Genomic DNA, 19,504 nt, shown 5'->3' on the forward strand with positions numbered 1-19,504 from the left:
CTTTCCTCTCTGACAATAGCTTAACATGATGAAAGTAGCGCAACACTTAAGACAAATTTTCACTTTCTTTTTCAAAAATAACAATAACTTAAATTATTCCCAAAGTATTTTAAATATCTCCCTAAATTTTTAAAACAAACATTTATCTGCCATCCAACCCCTTACAAACCCTAATGTGAAGGTCAAGGGTTATAAATCCCCAAGCCAAATATTTTAATTCTTGGGGTAATTCTGAAGCATCGCTAAACGGGTTAAGATTTCTCTTTCTTTTCTGAACTGGGGTTTAGGTTTGCTTTATTTGGCTGAAAGGGAAACAAGAATCTGGTCCCTTGGAACACAATAATAAACAGGTCTACTGAAAACAAAAAAAAACAGTAACATCTTGAGTTCAATAGAGTTTGACTCCTATGAAAGTGGGCACAGAACTATATGGGTTGCCATATTTCAAGAAATAAAAAGTTTTGGGAAAGTTGAGATTTTGGGGGGATATTGCCCAAAGAAAGTTATCGAGCTTTTTGGGGGGAAAGTTTCATAAAACCCGGACATTTTTATGACAGCCTAAAAGATGCTCAGAAGCTGTTTTGCACTGAGTTTTATACCATTGATCTGTCTGACTCAGTTTTGTCCTTAACAGAGATGGGAGACATACAGTCCACCAAGATGCTGTTGCCTCCGACTCCCATCAACCCCAGCTAGCACAGCCAGCATCAAGAGGACCATTAGTTCTCCATATCCATGAAACACAGTTTCAGACTGGGGAGATTCCCAGCACTAGCTGGAGGTGCCAGGATTCAACCTTGGGACTTTCCCCATACAAGACATGTGCTCTGTCACCGACTTGCAGCCCATCTCCTAACCTGATGTAAACATGGAATAACCCACAATAATTTGGGCCAGGTTCCCTCCCCCCCCAATGCCTTCCTCCCCACACCATGCCACTCCACAACACTGACTGGTGTAAAGCAAGGACCCAAACATTTGTCCTTCCAGTCCCGTGTAAGCTGAACGCCCTCTTGAGTAACTTTAGTTCAAAAAAAGGGCTAGTGCAGATGGGCAGTGTCATAAAGGAGACCAGAATCTTTCACGCGCACCCCATGGCAAATAGTTCTGTCAGGGGATAGCTCAGTTGGTTAGAGCATGAGACTCTTAATCTTCAGGGTCGTGAGTTTGAGCCCCACATTGGGCAAAAGATTTCTGCATTGCTGAGGGTTGGACTAGATGACTCTTGCGGTTCCTATGATTCTATGACCACCCCACTCCAGTTTATGCTGGATATTTTAGTCCCCACCACCAAGACAAATCTTGGTCCATATTAAACCTGGACTAATGTTCCTGGGATCAGAACTTTTCTTCCTACATGGGGATTTTTATCCTCGGTTTATTCCCAGTTGAAGAACTGGGTCTAAGCCCACCTGTTTGGCATTCCTAATCCAGAGGGCTCCTGGAGTAAACCTGAAAGAGCCACTAGTGAGATCAGAATTGGTCTTTTCCATCACAGCTCGCTGAACTTTCCCCCTGTTCTCTTTGACCACAAGCTCTCCAGCACTATGTTAACACTGCACACCAGGAGGGGAAACACTTGGCCTTTTGGGTGTTGCTGAACTACAGTTCCCATCAGTCCCAGCAAGCATGACCAGTGACCAGGAATGATGGGAGTTGTAGTTCAGCAACATCTGGAGGGCCAGAGGTTCCCCACACCTGCTATATGCTGCCCCGTTTTGTAAAACAGTCATGCGTATTTCTAAGGAATTGGCTTTAATCCTAAATTTATTAAGTGTGTGTGTGTGTGTGTGTGTTTTAAAAGCTGTGGCAATGTTTACTTGCCCCCACCATCTCTTAAATGTTCCTTAAATTAAATATAAAAATAAAATTCTAGCTGGATATTATTTCTGGGAGGTCATGCAGGAATAGAGAGAGGTGGATTTGTTAGACTGCCCCCATTCCCTAAATGAATGGATGAGTAACGACACAAATCCTGCTCCTGTCATAAGTGACACTGATCAGACTTTGAAACCTCGCCAGATCTTTCAGAGCTCTCCAAGGAGATCCTTCTCTGAATCACTTTTGCTTGGGAAAGTGAGCAAACAACGCCGAATCAACAAAACAAGAGGAAGGTAAAGAAAACCAGTTGTATACTTTCTTCTCGGGCAACTGGGGCGGTGCTGTGTGTGACGCTGGGCTTCTCTCCAGCCAAGCGGAGAGCCTTCCATGCACATGTCTTCTGACTGAAGCTGGCGGTGATGATGATGATGATGATGATGATGATGATGATGATGGAGAACTGCCTACAGATAAACCACGCAGGAAGTTGAGGAGGTTGGCCACGTAGGATGGGTGAAACCAATTTGGCTGAGATACAACATGGACAATGAACTTTTCTTCCTCCCTCAAGCCCGCCCGCCCGCCCGCCCGCCTTTCCCTTTCCCTTATTTTTAGATGGTCTCTCAAAAGTCTTAGCCTTTACTGCAGCTCAGTTGTTCCTGAGATGGGATGGAATGTGTACATGTCCTACAAAACACATCAAAGAGTTTTGACTTGTTGCTCTCCCTCTCCCCCCCCCCCCCCCCTCTCTCTCTCTCTCTCTCTCTCTCTCCTTCATTCCTTTTTTCCTGCTCCACTGGTTTCATCGAGGAGGCAAAGGAGGTTAATATACCGCTCCAGGATTGGGAGGAGGCCCCGGAGATGGGTGATGCATAGAGCCAGGAGTGGGCGGAGGTCCTTGCTGTGGTAAGTGAGGCCCGCTCAGGTTCTGATGATGGTACCAGGGGCTGTGCTCCTCCAGGTAGCTTGGTGGGGAGTTATAGGAGAGTGGCTGCGGGAGCTGGCTCCGACTGGCTGGGTTGTTGTTGCTGTTGCTGCTGTTGTTGTTGTTGTGGGTGTTACTGTCCCAGAGGGTGGGAGATGGTGGAGAATTGCAAGCCATGGAGTCACTGTTATTGGGGCTGTGTTCCAAGGGGACCTCTCCGTTCTTGTACAGCTTCTTGAACTTAGACCTTCGGTTCTGGAACCAGATTTTCACCTGAGAATAAAGAGAGAATGGAGAATGAAAAAAAGAGAAAAGGTTTCACAGCTGTGTGGAAGGACTGAGCTTCATCTGCGGCACTCTGTGTTTTGAAATCAAGGTATGGGGTTGAAATAAAGCTGAAATAACCCATGTCTTTCCTCACCAAGGAAGACATCCCTACCATGGACTCCTGAATGTTACCACTCCTTCTTGGTCCATGTGGTGCTTTGCATGTTTCAGGTTCAATCCCTGATTTCTCAAGTTTGGGTTGGGAAACACCTTTTCCCGAAACCCTGGAGAGACGCTGCTATTCAGTGTGGGCAATACTGCGGCAGATGGATCAGTGGTCTGCTTTTGTTATAATGCATCTTCCTATGTTGAGTGCTCACTTATCCTAGAATAGGGGTGGCCAACTCCCAAGAGACTGCGATCTACTCCCAGAGTTAAAAACTGGCAGTGATCTACCCCCCTGTTTTGGGGGGTTCAGGTCAAAGTTGTTGAGCTTTTTTTCTTCGAGAGGAAAACCCTGTTTTGGGGGTTCAAGTTAAATTTGTTGAGGTATTTTTTGGGAGAAGGAAAGCCCAGTTTTTTAGGGGTTCGGGGCAAAAATGTTGAGATTTTATTAGGGGAGACAAACTTGTTGAGCTTCTTTGGGGGAGTCAGTGATCTACCGCAGGCGTCCAGTGATCTACCAGTAGATCGTGATCTACCTGTTGGACGTGACTGTCCTAGATCACGTCAACCTTAGAACGCCAAAGAGAAGGTGGCTCTCAACCAAGACAATGTGCCAGCATCTAAAATACACATTCAATGGCATGGCCCCAATCCATGGCCCCAATTTCATGCACAGGAGGCAAGAGGTGGCCCATGCCTCTTATTTTCCCAACTGCAGTTCTAGAGATGATCATGGAAGCTCCCATCAATTGAGGGGAAGTTTTTTGAGTGGTGTGCAGAATAGATGTCAGAGGGGAAAGAAGGACTGGAAAGACCCATTTGGTGTACTTAATATAGAATTTTGGAATTGGGTTGTAGCTCTACAAACTGCTAACGCTTCAAGGAGCTCCACACTGTACCAGGCAGAGACCCCCACACCCAGAGACCACTGCTGCCTGGAACTCAGAAGAATTGGGACTTCAGCGCTCTGCAGAGTTGCTACATCATTATGAACCAGGATTTAACCCGAGCCAAAGCTTGTCAGCTTTCAGCCATCGCATTTCTTTTCCAGCCTAATCTCAGCCTGGGAAGACGTGGAGAAACAACATTTGCGCCTCTGAACTTGTGTACAGTTCATGCTTTGAGTTAGCACAGCAAAACACATCTCTGGAATCGTGATGGGACTCCCAGATCTGAGAATGTACACCCCTCCTTCTGTTTTCAAAGAAATAAATTGTTTCCAAGAAGAGGAAGCCATCCTCAGGCAGAAGTGCCTGGTTGAGACGCAGGTAGAATGCATAAATTCCACACATTGTCACGGAGTTAAGATGAAGCGGGGGGGGGGATGCCCCTCTTCAAAGTAGGGGTGGGGGATCTGTGATCATCCCATTGTGGTTGGATTCTCAACTCGAATGGTTAATGTTCAAGGACGATGGGAGTTGGCATCTAAAAACATTTTGCAAGGCCACGGGCTTCCCATTCCTGCTTTAACTGTAGTCTAGACTCCTTGGACCAAAGGTAAGAGAAAAATGAAATAATAAATATATTTTCCCGAAGCTCCCCCCCCCCATGTCACACTCCCTAGAAGAGGTGCCACGTCTATCCGTCTTTTCAAAACTATCGCCCATTTCCCTCCCCCCCAACCGATCTTTCAAAAAGTCTTGGTGACGAGCTCTTTTGGAACGTTTTTTTTACAAGTCCTCTTGGGCTGGGAGGACTGAGGTGGCGAAACCTAGGGCAGGGCAGGGAGGCCGGCCTAGCTGGCTTGGAGCCTTTCCGATAGCGCTCCGAGGGCTACGGTGATGACTTCACACGCGCCCCACTTTGGAGAAAGAGCCGAGCATCAGCGAAAGAAAGTGGGTGGTAGGTGGGGGAGGAAGAGCAAGGGAGGAAAGACTAGAGAGGGAGAGAAACTCCTGGGAGTCAAAACAAGGAAGGAGGAAAGATTAGGACTCCTTTGTGCCTGGTTGGGAAATAGCCATATTTGTGGGCGGGAGGAGGGATTTCTCCCCCAAGGTGGTGACTGACACGGCAAACCTGGCAACGGGTTCCTATGAGCAAAGTCATCTTCCAGTCTTCCAAATTGCAGCCTTTGGTATTTTGTTGCCTGTCAATTAATTAATTCGTGAACGGATAGATTGCAAGGTCACCTGAAGTCAGCCAAAGTTCTCACAGCGTGTGCTCGCATTAGAGGGCAAGGGGAAATTACGTATTAGAGTCTGTGCAAGCCGGCTGTAATGAAGGAGCACACACAATGGGAAAAGGCCCTTTCCGAAGGCCAAAGGGCCCCATCCACCAGCACGTTCTCCCTGCAAGCTCCACTGAAATGAACGAGAAGCAAGGGCACTACTGCGCGTCGTGACCCCTTAACAGTATTCCAAAGTAGGCTGCAGTCCTATATACAGTGTGAAGTAACTTTGGGACTTCCATCTGACTGCAGATGTCTAGGACTGAACTGTTAGTGGTCCAGGACTGACAAGGAAGGAGCAAAGTGAGAAAGAAATCGCTACGCTCTTTTTGGAGGAAGGACAGAAAAGGAGATGCCAAGGCAGAAGCAGTAAGAAAAGCGCCAGGGTCATGTCCACAACATACACCGCTTCCCCTAAAGGAATCCTGGGAACTGTAGTTTGCCAAGGGTGCTACAGCTCCGTGCGAAGTAAACTACAGTCCCCAGAATTCTTGCGGGGGTGGGGGGAGCCATATCCTTTATGGCGTGGCTGTGTGACAGGATCAGCTGGATTTCCAAATCCAAAGCGGCATTTCCAAAATCCACCAAGATTAAAGAAACAGCTCCCCCTCATGTCCAAAGAAAAATCAATTGCGGCTGGTGTGTGGGTATGTGTGTTTAAAAAAAAAAAATCGAGCCTTTGAAGAGGTCCCACTAAAAACAGTTCAGAACAGTTGTGTTTAGGACGGGTGCTCCTCGTTTGTGAAAGTTTTAATTTTTTATTTTTGCAAGGTCCACTCAACACCATTAGCATCAAAATGCCAGTCTGTATCCCCACCCCCACCCCCGCCAACTTGGCCATATTTGCTCTTTGGGGGAAATCCATTCAGGTTTTTAGAAGAAGAAGAAGAAGAAGAAGAAGAAGAAGAAGAAGAAGAAGAAGAAGAAGAAGAAGAAGAAGAAGAAGAAGAAGAAGAAGAATGGTGTTGCCAACAACCTGTCATCTCAGTGTCCCATTTGAAAAATCGAGCCTCCTGTCTGGAAGCACTGTTAATCTATCGACGATGGCACCTTCTTCATTTCAGAGCATCTTAGCTCTGAAAAGCTTCCTAAAATGATCAAGCACACCCCCCACCAGGTCCTCTCCCAGCCTCTGAAGACTTTTGGACAACAAACACTGTTCAGCCTCGTAAGGAGGTCAGAAACACCCAACCTATAAATCCTAGTGACATCTAGAGCAAAACAAGAAGAACGGATGGCATTCATTTTGGGGAAGAAAAAAAAAAGCCAGATCCTAGACTTTCAGCTACAGAGCTCATATGGCGAGATATCTATTACAGGGCGGACCTCCAGCCCCCTGGATGCCCATAGACTCCAATTCGCATCCCTGTTGGAATGTGCAAGGTGAACTTTGGAACTCCCTGCCTGTTGACACTAAGCAGCTGCCTTCACTGTAATCTTTTCAGGGCCTGCTAAAGACATTCTTGTTTAGACGTGTCTACCCAGATGCTTAGAAAGCTGGGGTAATTTTAATCTGTTTTAGTATTTTAACTTTCGAATGCTTTAAAGTAGGGTTGTGTCTCCAGCCCTCAATTTTATTGTTTTACCTTTTTGTAAACCACTTTGATGCTTTTTACCAGGAAGCAGTGTATAAATTTCATGAAATTAAATAAATAAATAAATATAAATAAATAAATAAATAAATAAATAAATATAAATAAATAAATGATAGGAGTTATAGGATTATAGAATCATAGAGCTTGAGGGACCCTGAGGCTGATCTGGTTCAAGGTTTTTCTGTTTTGCAGCTGTGCGATTTGTGATCCTATTGTACAGTGGTACCTCGGAAGTCTAACGTAATCCGTTCTGGAAGGACGTTTGATTTCTGAGGCACGGCTTCTGATTGGCTCTTGCAATCGGAACAGCCAATCGGAAGCCCACTTGCCTGCCGCGTCGGACATTTGGCTTCCGAAAAACATAACACTTACTCCTGGGTTTTGGACGTCCGGGAGCCGAAACGTTCAGCAACGGAGACAATCGAAAACCGAGGTTTGACTGTACTGGCTACAAACAATAAAACTGATTGGTTGATCTGGTCCTACCCCTTGTGGTTCAGGTATACAAAACTGACCCATACAGGGATCGAACCTGCAACCTTGGCGTTATCAGCACCACGCTCTAGCCAACTGAGCTAGTCCAGCAACAACTGGAGGGCCACAGCCTTAGGTTGAATACACACCATATATCTAAAGCACATTTCCAACCCCCTAAAGCAGGCATGCCCAAAGTCCGCCTTGGGGGCCTTATTTATTGGGGTCATATCCTAAAAAAAGCTCAACAACTTCAATCCTAAATAGCTCAGCAACTTCGGTCGGCCCCCACGCATGTTCACTTCATCAAATCTGGCCCTCTTTGTAAAAAAAGTTTGGGCACGCCTGCCATAAAGAATAATGGGAACTGTAGTTTATCAGCCCCTTTAACTACAGTTCCAAGGATTCTTGCGGGGGGTGTGTGTGTGTGTGTGCCTTGAATGTATAGTGCATATGCAGCCTTAGTAATGATGTGGAATATTTTACGATCACGGAATGGCAAGGGACCTTGTATAAGCCTCCAAGCTCATCCCAACCTGGCCACCCAGTGTGTCCCTTGGGCAAACAACAAGCACGCTCTAAGCAAGGAGTTTCAGATGACTCAGGCAAGCGAGCCAAGCCAAGCGCTCTACTGCAGGAGACAAATAAACACCAGCCTAGCCAATAGGACCTTGGGGGAAATTCCTGCCTCGATGATCACATGGCCACCAGTGAGCTAAACGGCAAAAAGCTCCAGGCGACTCAGGGGAGTGAGCCAAGTGCTACGTTGCACCAAATTAGGGGGGGGGGAAGGGGGTCACTAGTCAATGTGTGACCCCGGGGAGGAAATTCATTCCTGACCACCGTGAGGCAGTGTCAGTGTCAACCCAGGGGCATAGCTGTCAACTCCCTGCCCCCCTCTTAAGGGAAATTCCCTTATTCCGAATAGGATTCCTCACAAGAAAAGGGGAAAGTTGACATCTATGGACTCAACCCACCCACAACATGCGCCCTGAGAACATTTTACTGGGGGCAAGGGTGAGCGTTCTCAGGTGGCCACATCACCGCATCGTTCTTGGCGGTATCAGGCAGCCCAGAAGCACGCCAGCTTGCTGCCTTATTTAGAACGAGGCAATTAAGAAGGCAGACCTTTTTAAAAGAGAGGGAGCAGAGCGAGGGAGAAGCCTTGCTGTCATCAAAGCGCTTGGCCAGCCTTGCGTTCCATCTTCGCTTCTTCTCCCTGACTGACCTGCTTAACAGGGATAGTCTAAATGAGGAGGAAACAAACATCCAGGCTTTGTGTCCGAAGGTGGGAGGGATGAAGAGGAGGGAACCAAGATGGCCGGCTGGAGGAGACTTGCAGGAACTCGGCATTGATGCTCGTGAATTTAAAAACAAAGGTTTTCTTTAATAAAAAAAAAAAAGATCTTGAAGGAACTAAGATCTTGAGATCTATGTTTAGCCTGGAGAAGAGAAGGTTAAGGGGTGATATGATAGCCATGTTCAAATATATAAAAGGATGTCATATAGAGGAGGGTGAAAGGTTGTTTTCTGCTGCTCCAGAGAAGCGGACACAGGGCAATGGATTCAAACTACAAGAAAGAAGATTCCACCTAAACATTAGGAAGAACTTCCTGACAGTGAGAGCTGTTCGGCAGTGGAATTTGCTGCCAAGGAGTGTGGTGGAGTCTCCTTCTTTGGAGGTCTTTAAGCGGAGGCTTGACAGCCATCTGTCAGGAATGCTTTGGTGGTGTTTCCTGCTTGGCAGGGGGTTGGACTGGACGGCCCTTGTGGTCTCTTCCAACTCTAGGATTCTATGAAAATGTCAAGGCTAGGGTGTGGAACAGCAGCTGTAACTTGGCAATGCACTCAAAAGGGGGTGGAGTTGGGGGAATATTTTTATTTACTTATTTAAGGCCTTTATGTACCGCTTAATCATTAGCAATTCTAAGCAGTGTAGATTAAAAAAACAATCAAGTCATCTTGTCCAACCTCCTGCAATCTCAACTATGTCAGAAACCATACAGAGAATTTTTTAAATCACCATAAAGCCAAACGCACATCCAATTTATATAATGTATATCAATCAAGGGTGGGGGAAATTATTACCCTGAAGATGTTGTTGGACTCCAGCACCATCAGACCCAGCTGGCTTGACCAGGGCTTTGGCATGATGTGAGTTGCAGCTCGACAACATCTGGTGAACCACCTCTGTTTTATACTATTCTCACAATTTTAATATTTTTTAATACCACATTTCTAATTATACATGATGTTCCAATCACAATTCTTCTTCCTCAAGGAAGTTTGTCCTATTGAAGGGGGCGAATTAACACCATGTCCCTATTATTTTTCAGCCTCAAGATTTTAGATCCCGTTAAAAAAAACCAAAAAAAACCTTCACCTGCTTAAATTCACGAGTAAATTCAATTTCAGCTCAGCCAAGCTCGTCTCTCCCACAAAATAAAAGCTTGCTTTCAGTCCTAGGGAACCATCTGTACGTGTGACGGGGAGGGGGGGATCCTGCCCACATAAGGTTTTATGTGATGAAGAATCCTTTGAATCTTTGCTTTTTGCCGAGATATTTTAGCACAGCTAATTGTAAGCATGGGTAAACTGGTCTTGCGGATGCTTTTCAAGGGTAGCTGCATCATGTTCTTTCCATCACCACCCAAGGAAAAACTTTGAGAAGCAGGTTGTGCTGGGAAGAAGGTGAGCTGAGCACAATCTCCAGTTGCATGTGAGAGCATCTGTGAGACTCTGAGCAACCAAATCTCTTCAACAAAGCACACACATACACACCCCAAAAAAGAATCCTGGGGACCTCGCTGAGGTTCTTTGGGGGAAGCTTCAAATGTTTGGTGCAGGTCTTCTGCTGGAGAACTTTTCGCAGAGGCTTTTTAGAAAGCCAAAACACCATCAGTGGAGATGCTCTAGATCTGAACAGGCGATATACACCAGTGAGCAGGGAGCTGGATCAGATAGGCCATGAGGCCTCTGCACAACTCTATGATTGCCATGCCTTTATCTTTTACCAGGCATAGGCAAACTCCGGCCCTCCAGATGTTTTGAGACTATAATTCCCATCATCCCTGACCACTGGTCCTGCTAGCTAGGGATGATGGGGATTGTAGTTCCAAAATATCCGGAGGGCCGGGGTTTGCCTATGCCCGATCTTTACTGTACAAGTTCTAAAACGGAACCCTGGGGTTGGAAAGATTCCGGCCCCGAGCCTCGATTGGCGCGGGAGATGAGAAGGACTGCTCCAAACCCATCTCTGTGGTTGCACCAGATAAGAGGTCAGCCACTCTTCAAGTCACCCTGCTCCTCCTGCCTAGATAGCCGCCGCCTTCCAGCCAGAGCTCGGCGTAAACAGCGGAAGTTGCATGACTGCTGTTATGTCCTCATGCCTCTGCCTCCCCAAATTGCAGCTGCAGTAATTGGGTCAAATCGCTTCTGGCGTCGGACGTCCTACTGGAGAGGGACTAGCAAAGTTTCCAGGCAGTTCGCTATAGAATATATATATATATATATGAGAGAGAGAGCAAGAGCCGAACAATGATATGAGCCTTCTGTGGGTAGTTCTACAACTTTGCAATACGTAAAACTTTTTATCCCGATGTGCTTTAAAGGGCAGGCAATCTGTCCATCTTATAAACAATACGAAGGATCACTCCTAAGCATTTACCTGAAAGCAGGTCTGTGGTTATCTACACACTTACAGTACAACCCTATACATCATGATGCGACTCCTTTTAAATGAAGGAGGAATTTCAGCAGCTGGATTTTGCATACCAAGCTACACCTGCTGAAATCTCCTCTTCTGCACAACAATTAAAGGTGCGGGAGCCCTGTCCCCCGCCTTTTTTTTACATCTGGGCACCCAGCTATATTGCCTACTCAGAAGTAAGACCCACTGAGCTCAATGGGTTTAGCGGGGGAGGGGGGAAGAGTGAGATGGCTGTAGTTGGAGGAGAACACCGACTGGAAGAGGGGGAATTAAAGGACACAGCAAAACACCCTTCTCATGCAGATTTGCATGGGTACAGGTAAGTTTCACAGGAATAACCAACTGAGTTCTCCTTGCAATAGAATGTCTACCAGATAAGGCCAGAGAGCTAAGTTTAGGCAATCTTCCAGCTTTGGGGTTTTAATTTAGGTTTCAATGCGGCCAAATGCCACCAGGCCAGTTTCTGATTTTCAGACAGCAATTTAATTTCACGGGCAGAGTTTAAATCCGGAACTCTGACACGAAAACCCCTGCCAGGTATATGAGCAGACGCTAGTGGGAAAGGAAGTGGTGAAAGGAAGGCACTCTGCACATGCTTAAAGGCAGCCTGGTCCTAATGACAATAGGTTCCAGCGAGCCTTGGCTCAACTTAAAACCTTTCTGTTGAGTTTTATACTGGGGAAAATCGAACAATAAACCAGACTTGGACAGTTAAACCGTGACATCTAGGCAAACATGTCCCTGCACTGATTTCATCTCCCAAATGTCGTGAAACAGTACTTGCCGATCTTGCTTTATACAGTACTCCTGCCTCTGCTATAAACTGCATCATTGTATCAGAAGGAACCGAAATGCTGTTTAAGTCTAACCTCATAGTATCCTTACCAGCTCTCCATTACTGTACCCATCCAGGCTCCTTAAAAGCCACAGTAAAGGCTAAGAAGGGGCCTCCTGTCATGCCTAAGAGACAGATGGCCTAACCCCGCTACTTGCCATAGCTGTCTTACAGGCAGATTTATTTTATTGCTGGTTCATGCTGATTTGCTTGCTGGGAGGTCAGATGCATCAAATCAAATCAAATGTTACCCCACACTTTGCAGCACAATTTCCCATTGCTTATCGCAAAGAGTCCAGTTTAGGGAGGGGGGCCGGCTTGTTGCGCAAGACTTCCCCAGCCAATTATAATTGTGCAACCTGAACCGGCTTGTAACTTGCGATTGAATCCCACCCAAAAATAGCAAGCTTCTGGAAGCACCCAGAGACTTTTTTTTGGCCTCCAAACTTCCCATTTAAGCAAAGGCAGTCGGAGAAGCTTCCGTTGCTCGGGAAACTTGCCAAACTCATCCAGAAGCATCGGAGGAGGACGGGGGGGGGGGGGAACAGCCCTGCACGGGCAACTCAGGTGTCAGTTGGGGAACCAGAAATAGGGTTGTCTACATTTAAAAGGAAATCTTTATAGCAAGCAATGAGCCCTTCACCGATTAGAACTGGAATTATGGCACAGCACGGGAGGTTGAGCCTTTCGAGCGCACTATTGTCCTGATCAAAATGCTATCCCTGTTCCACTGCCAAAAACAAAAGACAGAGGTATCATAAAGTTTCTGTAGGCCTATTTGATTTGGGAAAAAGGTGCGCGCACACACACACACACACTGCTGCTGCTCTTAACACTGCAGGAAATGTGATCCCTGCTGCTTTGGTCCTCCACAGATGACGATTAGCTGAGATTTCAACTGACAGTACAAATCCTTTTGAAGGAAGTCTCCCTCTGTTCAGTGGGGCATACACAGTGCAAACCTACACAGATCTTCTAAGAGTGTGGTGGAGTCTCCTTCTTTGGAGGTCTTTAAGCAGAGGCTTGACAGCCATCTGTCAGGAATGCTTTGGTGGCGTTTCCTGCTTGGCAAGGAGGTTGGACTGGATGGCCCTTGTGGTCTCTTCCACCTCTATGATTCTATGATTCTAAGAAAGAAGTCCGGGCCGAGTTCAAATGCCCTTTCCTCCCAGGTAAGCATGTGTAGGATTGAAACCAGTTAGCGTTGGGCTTTTTTTCATCTGGTTTAGATCTTTCAAAAGTCTTTTTATTTTTGTCCTCCCTCCCCCCTCCCTTTGGAAGCTGCAACCACCATTTGCCCAAGGAAACAGATGACTATCGGCAGTCTAAAAATGACATACAGGCACACACACCTTCCCAGTGCTTTAAACCGTATGGGCTAAAATCCAAGAAAAGGAGAAATATTCACAGCCTGATCCTATTCGTGTAAGTTAAGTCCCGCTGGATTCGATGGGACTGATTCCCAATGTTTAAGCGTGCAATCCTAACTGTGTCTACTCAGGAGTAAGCGAGGTGCCTAAGGCTGCAGCCGTGAAGCCTGATCCACAATGCATGTTTTGCTAGGGACCAAGGAATTATGCAGAGGGGCAGTAAAAACAAACAAACAAACAAACAAACAAACAACAAGCCATAGTTCAAACGGAGGAAATCAGATGATGCAGTATAATGTCACCACCATTTCTCTCTTCCTTCCTTTCCATTTTTTTTTTTTTTTTGTTACCCAAGGAGAGTTTGCCCAGTTGTTCACATGGCCTACTACTAGGTAGCTTGGTGGGCTGAGATTCTGGTGGATCCATCCTCAGCTCAGTCACACTCGGATCAGCCTTGTGGGAGTTGCTCTTTCTTAACCTTAGCTCCCTCCTCCCACAATCCTGTAAAATGGGTTATAACAACGAGGCACCTTACGTGTCTGATCAGACCCTCCAAATGTCCCCATTTTCCAGTGACAGTCCCGGATTTACCAAAGCCATCCCGGTTTCCGATTTGATCCCAGAATGTTCCGCTTTCCCCTTAGAACGTCCCTATTTTCATCAGAGAAATGTTGGAGGGTATGGAATAAGGTGTCCCTATTTCCACCAGAGAAATGTTGGAGGGTTTGGAATAAGGTGTCCCTATTTTCATCAGAGAAATGTTGGAGGGTATGGAATAAGATGTCCCTATTTCCACCAGAGAAATATTGGAGGGTATGCTGTTTGAGAGCCAAATATTCCGTGTCTTATAAACAACAGTACGCAAAAGACACATGCAAGCCATCCTAGTTGGGACATGGCGCCTTCTGTCACCCAGCAACTGTCAACTCGGATATACAGTCGCTAGTTGGTCCACCAGCTGCTTGTGTTCAGCCGGTGTGGGGGACCTGTGGTTTTCCGGATGTTTCGGAACTACAAGCCCTCATCATCCCTGCCCATTGGTTGTGTTGGCTAGGGCTGCTGGGAGTTGTGAGTCCAGCAACACCCGAAGTGCCACAAGTTCCCCACACCTCCTCCAGAGGCTACCAAGGAGTTGTTTTCCCAACTTGGCCAACTTCCTCCTCGGAGTTACCAATCAGCACCTCTCAGCTGAGCCTCCCTTGGCCTCAGGAGGAAGAAAGGGACTCTGCCAAAACACAGGAGTTGCATCGCCACACCTACATGTTTCCTGTCGCTGCCTCTCAGGGTAGTCAGCATTCCGCTCTGGATCACTGAGTCCCAGCTAGAGATGAATGAGTAGGCCTGCAACAGCAGAGGAGCGATGGAGACTTGACTCCTTCCCTTCCGTGCTGCCGCCCACTGCTCCAAACCTGTCAATACCATCTAAATTCGATGCCAACACACGATTCCTATGTTATTAGAGCTACTGCGCTCATCAAAGAGACACCAACATATGTCGCCTTGCGCAGTGGCATAAAAACCCAGACCCCTCTTCTCTGCGATCACCTCCACCCCAAAACTTTTTGCTGCGATGCCACGGAATGCGCACAAGCATTCTAACTGCAGAGGTTGAAAAGGCTGATCATCGTGTGGAATGCTGGCATTCCGCACAGCAGTGCCAAGAGAGAGAAGTGAAATATTGGCTGTGTGGGTTAAAAAAACAACACCCCCTACCCCCCCAAAAAACCACAACCTCACAAATGGCTAGGAACTGGAGGGGCTGAGGAAAATGAGGTCAAAGTGGCAGATAGGGAGGAAACCTGCATGCAGTGCCTAGAGGAGTGGGGAGGGGTGTGTGTGAAGGAAAATACAGTGGCGGGGGGGGCTTTAATTTCACATAAGGATTTGACACGTATCGTCAGATTTTCAGCTGCAGGACTCCACTTTTGTAGTAATGGATTCTCAAAGTAATTGTGAAATCGAGAAGGAAGATAAAACATCCAAACACCTGAAACTATTTTTCTCTTACTGTCCTAAGCTATTTTATTCAAGAGCTGTGAAACTCCTGCTGGGGATCTCCCAACCCTCTAGGGCCACTAAATCCAGCAACTCCCTGAGATTTTTTTATTTTTTTGCTGGAGTTCCACGCACATGTCCCTCTCACGCTCACGTTTCCCTAAACAAGAGTCGGAAAGCTAAACAGACCAGGATGTTCTTTCCCCCCCCAATGTGTGCATGTTTCTACCTGAGTCTGGGTCAGTCCAAGCTGCGCGGCCAACTCTGCCCTCTCTGGCAGCGCCAGGTACTGCGCCTTTTGGAATCTCCTCTGCAAGGCAGCCAGCTGGTAACTCGAGTAAATCGTGCGCGGCTTTCGGATCTTTTTGGGCTTCCCGTTGACCATCCGCACTTCTGGCTCGGGTTCTTCCTTCACTGAGACTGCAGAAAGGGGCAGAGGGTGGGGGGGGGGGTGGAAGGCAGAGGAAGAACTACATTAGAGCACAGAAATAAATAAAACCACAGCGAGTTGCTGGATCATGGATCGGAACTGGGAAAGGAGTTGCGGGAAAGGAGTTGCTTTTTATACGCTTGGAGCGGCAAGCTGCCTTTCCGCAGAAGGGTCCAAGTTCTCGGTCTCTGCTGGGAAAGAGAATGAATGAAAGTCTGGCTGCAGTTCTCAGTGTGCATTTCTCTAGAACGGCAAAGACCAGCCCTTTGAGAATGGCAGGAAAACTGTGATCTTCTCTGGCGACTATTTTATTTTGCTGGGCTGCTCCCCAAAACTCTTAATTTGCCCCCAAGAACCCGCCCGACTTCTGCACGCCAAGAAAACATCTAACTCCCCTCCACTGGTTCCCAGGGGTGCAGAAAACATGAAAATTAGAAAACCAACCTGAGGTGTCAAAGACCCATCACACAACCCTACATTGCCTAATACATATAACGCCACCATAGGCGTAGTACTTCCATCATCCATTCTCCCCAACCCGACCCATTTCTCAGTCAACAAAGCTTCATAATCTCCATCTTTTAGGGCTAGATCAGGGGAACGGTGTCTGGTTTAATTTTGGGGTATCCGGAACATGCCATGGGAAGCAAAGACATAGGGTTGCACCCAACCTGAGTTTTACTCAAAGTCGACCCATAGGAATCGTGCATTCCAATTTTGCCCTGTCAATTCATTTCAATGGGTTTACTCTGAGCAGGTCTGGCATTGGGTAAGGCATATTGTACACTTGGGTTGAACCAGTCAATTCACCTCTCTGGAGTCTGGGCTGCAGAGGTTGCTTCGAGCCAAGTGTTGCTTTATTGTCATGAGACAGAATCAACTTTACCCACAAATATTGAAAAAAGAGCCTTCTCCTGCCCAGTCTTCTGGGAGTCTGTACTATCCTATTCAGTGGAAGCGGAGGAGATTCCACTGATAAGATTTCAGAAAATAACCGAACTTCCAGTAGTTTTACCACTTTTCTTTCTCTTCACTTGCCCGGTATTTTTCTCGTTTTCAATTTTTCCTTTGCTCGGCTCGACTCTGGTTATTTGATCACTGCCTGGGTTTCTGCATTCAGATTTCCCTTTCTCCCTCTGTTCTAGTCTCAATTCCTTCACTTTTTCACCTGATGATTTTAGCATTTCTAGGGCTGAACATGGCTGGACTTTGGCCTAGCCAGCTCTGCTCTGTTTCGAACCTCCTGGCTCACAAACCTGCCTCCTCCTCCTCCTCTGTGTCCTTCCTAGTTTGCCTTTCTAAAACTGTCTCCATTTCTCAGTCTCACTGGATCCCTCGTGTATCCAGGGATATATTTTTTCCTCCCTGGCAGGAAGCATTGTCCGGTTACGTGGGGACAGTCGGAACCACACAGCCCCCATGTTCCCTTCCTGAAATATTTGTGGGGAGTGAGGGCGTGAATCAGGCCTCAAACGGCCAGCCAGCATCTCTAGCCTGCTTCACTTAGAAAATCGGCATGCTCAGTTTTGTTGACAGAGAAAGACTTTTCTCACCTTTACACACCTCCGTCCTAAACCCATGTACTTGGAGGAAGCAAGAACTACTATTTTCCATGAAGCTTTTATTTATTTATATTTTTCATTTTAAATAAAAGAAACCTATTGCCTTCTTGTTGGCATCTTTTGCTTTTTAATCTTTCCACTTTAATCGGTGATACCAAATCAAATGTCTCTCCTCTTCCAGTCGTAAGTTGCAAAGTATCTCAAATAGAAAAGTTTTGGAGAGGAGAGGACAGAAGCCCAGCAAATTCTGCACACCTGTTTGTACACTCACAGAAAATAAATATGTAGAAACCTGGGAGAGGCGGTCACAGGACAAAACAGTGGTGTTTATTTTTTAACTGTGAGTGTTGGAGGGGGTGAATATTCATTTTGCCTTTGAAAAGTCACAGAATCAGCCGGGGGGTGGGGTGGGGTGGGGGAAGGGGGATGTACAAAAATATCAAACCCTCACTTGAACAAAAGAAGCTATTGTGATATTGATGTAAAAGTCACTTGTAGTTTACATAAGAACAAACAGCAATCAAAAGTCACAAACCAGTTCATATTTTTTTTTTTTTTTATGTAGACTGTGTTACGGGTTATACTGTTGGGTATTCCTAAACTTTAAGTACACTGAAGAAATAGATCTAGGAGGGAAATGTCGCCTTCAGATATTTTTCTCCCCTCTTTCTCGAACTGAGAGAAAATAGTCCACCGCCGCTCTTAATCCCCTTTTGACCAGGGAAAAAAAAAAGTTGTATAACCCGGGGGATCTCCATCACTGGCTTTGCTTTTTCAAGCCAGAAAAAAGCCTGCAATGAATTCTTCATATTACATCTTTTATGGCAGAGTCTGAATGTGGCAAAGGGCAAGGGAATAAGGACAGGGCAGTAGCCCCCTTGGCCACGCTGTTGCTGCCTCTAACTTGCCAGTGGCCTGGGTTGTGCTTCCGAATGGCATCAAAGAACCGGAACCTCCATTTCAGTCTTTCAATATTGCAGGATAACTTTACGGACGGGACGAGCAATCTGGTTCGAGAGATGCAGAAACGTCTTAAGAGCAGCAAGCCCTGAAGTGGATGTTTGTGGATTGAGGGCACTGATTTAGCCTCATCCTAGAAGTTCATGTTTCTGATTCGGTGGGGCTGCTGGACCCCTCCACTTGTTGTCTAGTGTGATAGAGCAAAGGAGACGTTCCCCGTGTCCAATTTTCCTGTTCAGTAGTAATACCTTTCTCAGAAGATATTACCAAAGTATAACCTCCTCCTCTTCCACAAGAAAGAATATCTTCCAAGAGAATGGGGGGGGGGAGTGATTCCACTTTCTAGGAAGGTTTTAACCTCCCTGAACCCTAAAACTCCCCATTCCCAATAGTGTCACTAACACACACAAACACACACACACACACAGTTTCTCATACCCTTGACTTTGCTCGCTGGGAACATAAATATTCTCCTTACCTGTTTCTTGACTGGGCAATGGCTGATCCCGGAAAGATCCATATGGCCTGTAGGAAGTGCTGTAGGGGTAATCAGATTTCGGGGAGTACGTCCCAGCACCCCCAATCCCATTGAGGTTAAATTGGGGGTGGTACGCATAATGGTTCATCGGCTGGGTGTACGTTTGGCTGGGATAATACTCGTGCTGGTTATGTGGGGCACTGTAGTAACCCAGATCCGTGATGGACGACTCGGGGAGCGTAGGGGAGTCCTTGGTGGCCACATGGCAACTCAGGGAGCTGGAGATGTCCGTCAAAATACTGGTGATCTTCTTATCAAAAGATCCACTCATGGTGAGAAGGTCCACGCCGTTGCAAGGTCCACCAAGTTAGGCAAAAGGAAACCAAAACCCACCCACCCCCTAAAAAAAAAAAGTGTGCAAGGCTTGCTTGTAGGGTTTGGGGCAGATCTCCTCCTCTTCTTCCTCCTCCTCCTGAGTAGGCTTACTCAGTCATTGCTGCTGTAATAGCTGTTGCTGCTGCTACTGCTGCTGCTGTTCCAGCCCTCCTCCAGGGAAAATGTGTAAGAAATCCAACCCAGCCAGCTTGCTTAAACCCTTTAATTAGGGAGCAGGGAAGGGTGGATACTGCATTCCGATTGGCTCCAGAAATATTGCCTTGCAGGCAAAACAGACTCTTCCCCCCCCCCCACTCCCTTCTCTCTTTGCCTTTTCTTTCTTTCCATCTCTCCATACTTTTTTCAAAAAAATAAA

At 46.6% G+C, this 19,504-nt stretch overlaps 1 protein-coding gene across 1 annotated transcript; it reads right to left on the bottom strand.

Annotated features, from left to right (window-relative positions):
• Window positions 1-2,573: 2,573 nt before the first annotated feature.
• Window positions 2,574-19,289, bottom strand: DLX3 (distal-less homeobox 3). The gene is made up of 3 exons (XM_033170834.1): window positions 18,754-19,289; window positions 15,553-15,743; window positions 2,574-3,019 (listed from the first exon to the last, which is right to left on the bottom strand). The coding sequence occupies exons 1-3, from the start codon at window positions 19,082-19,084 to the stop codon at window positions 2,645-2,647; spliced, it is 897 nt and encodes a 298-aa protein (XP_033026725.1). The 5' UTR covers window positions 19,085-19,289; the 3' UTR covers window positions 2,574-2,644.
• Between the last annotated feature and the right edge of the window lie 215 nt (window positions 19,290-19,504).

The sequence above is a fragment of the Lacerta agilis genome, chromosome 14 (genome assembly GCF_009819535.1).
Source record: "Lacerta agilis isolate rLacAgi1 chromosome 14, rLacAgi1.pri, whole genome shotgun sequence".
Lineage (NCBI taxonomy): Eukaryota > Metazoa > Chordata > Lepidosauria > Squamata > Lacertidae > Lacerta > Lacerta agilis.

Bases quoted from the DNA above. Each gene is read 5' to 3' on its own strand.
- DLX3 (XM_033170834.1), bottom strand. From the start codon at position 19,084: ATGAGTGGATCTTTTGATAAGAAGATCACCAGTATTTTGACGGACATC. The intron at 15,744-18,753 runs GTAAGGAGAATA...CCCTTTCTGCAG, and splicing joins ATTGCCCAGTCAAGAAACAG to TCTCAGTGAAGGAAGAACCC. The intron at 3,020-15,552 runs GTAGAAACATGC...CTTTATTCTCAG, and splicing joins TTGGACTGACCCAGACTCAG to GTGAAAATCTGGTTCCAGAA.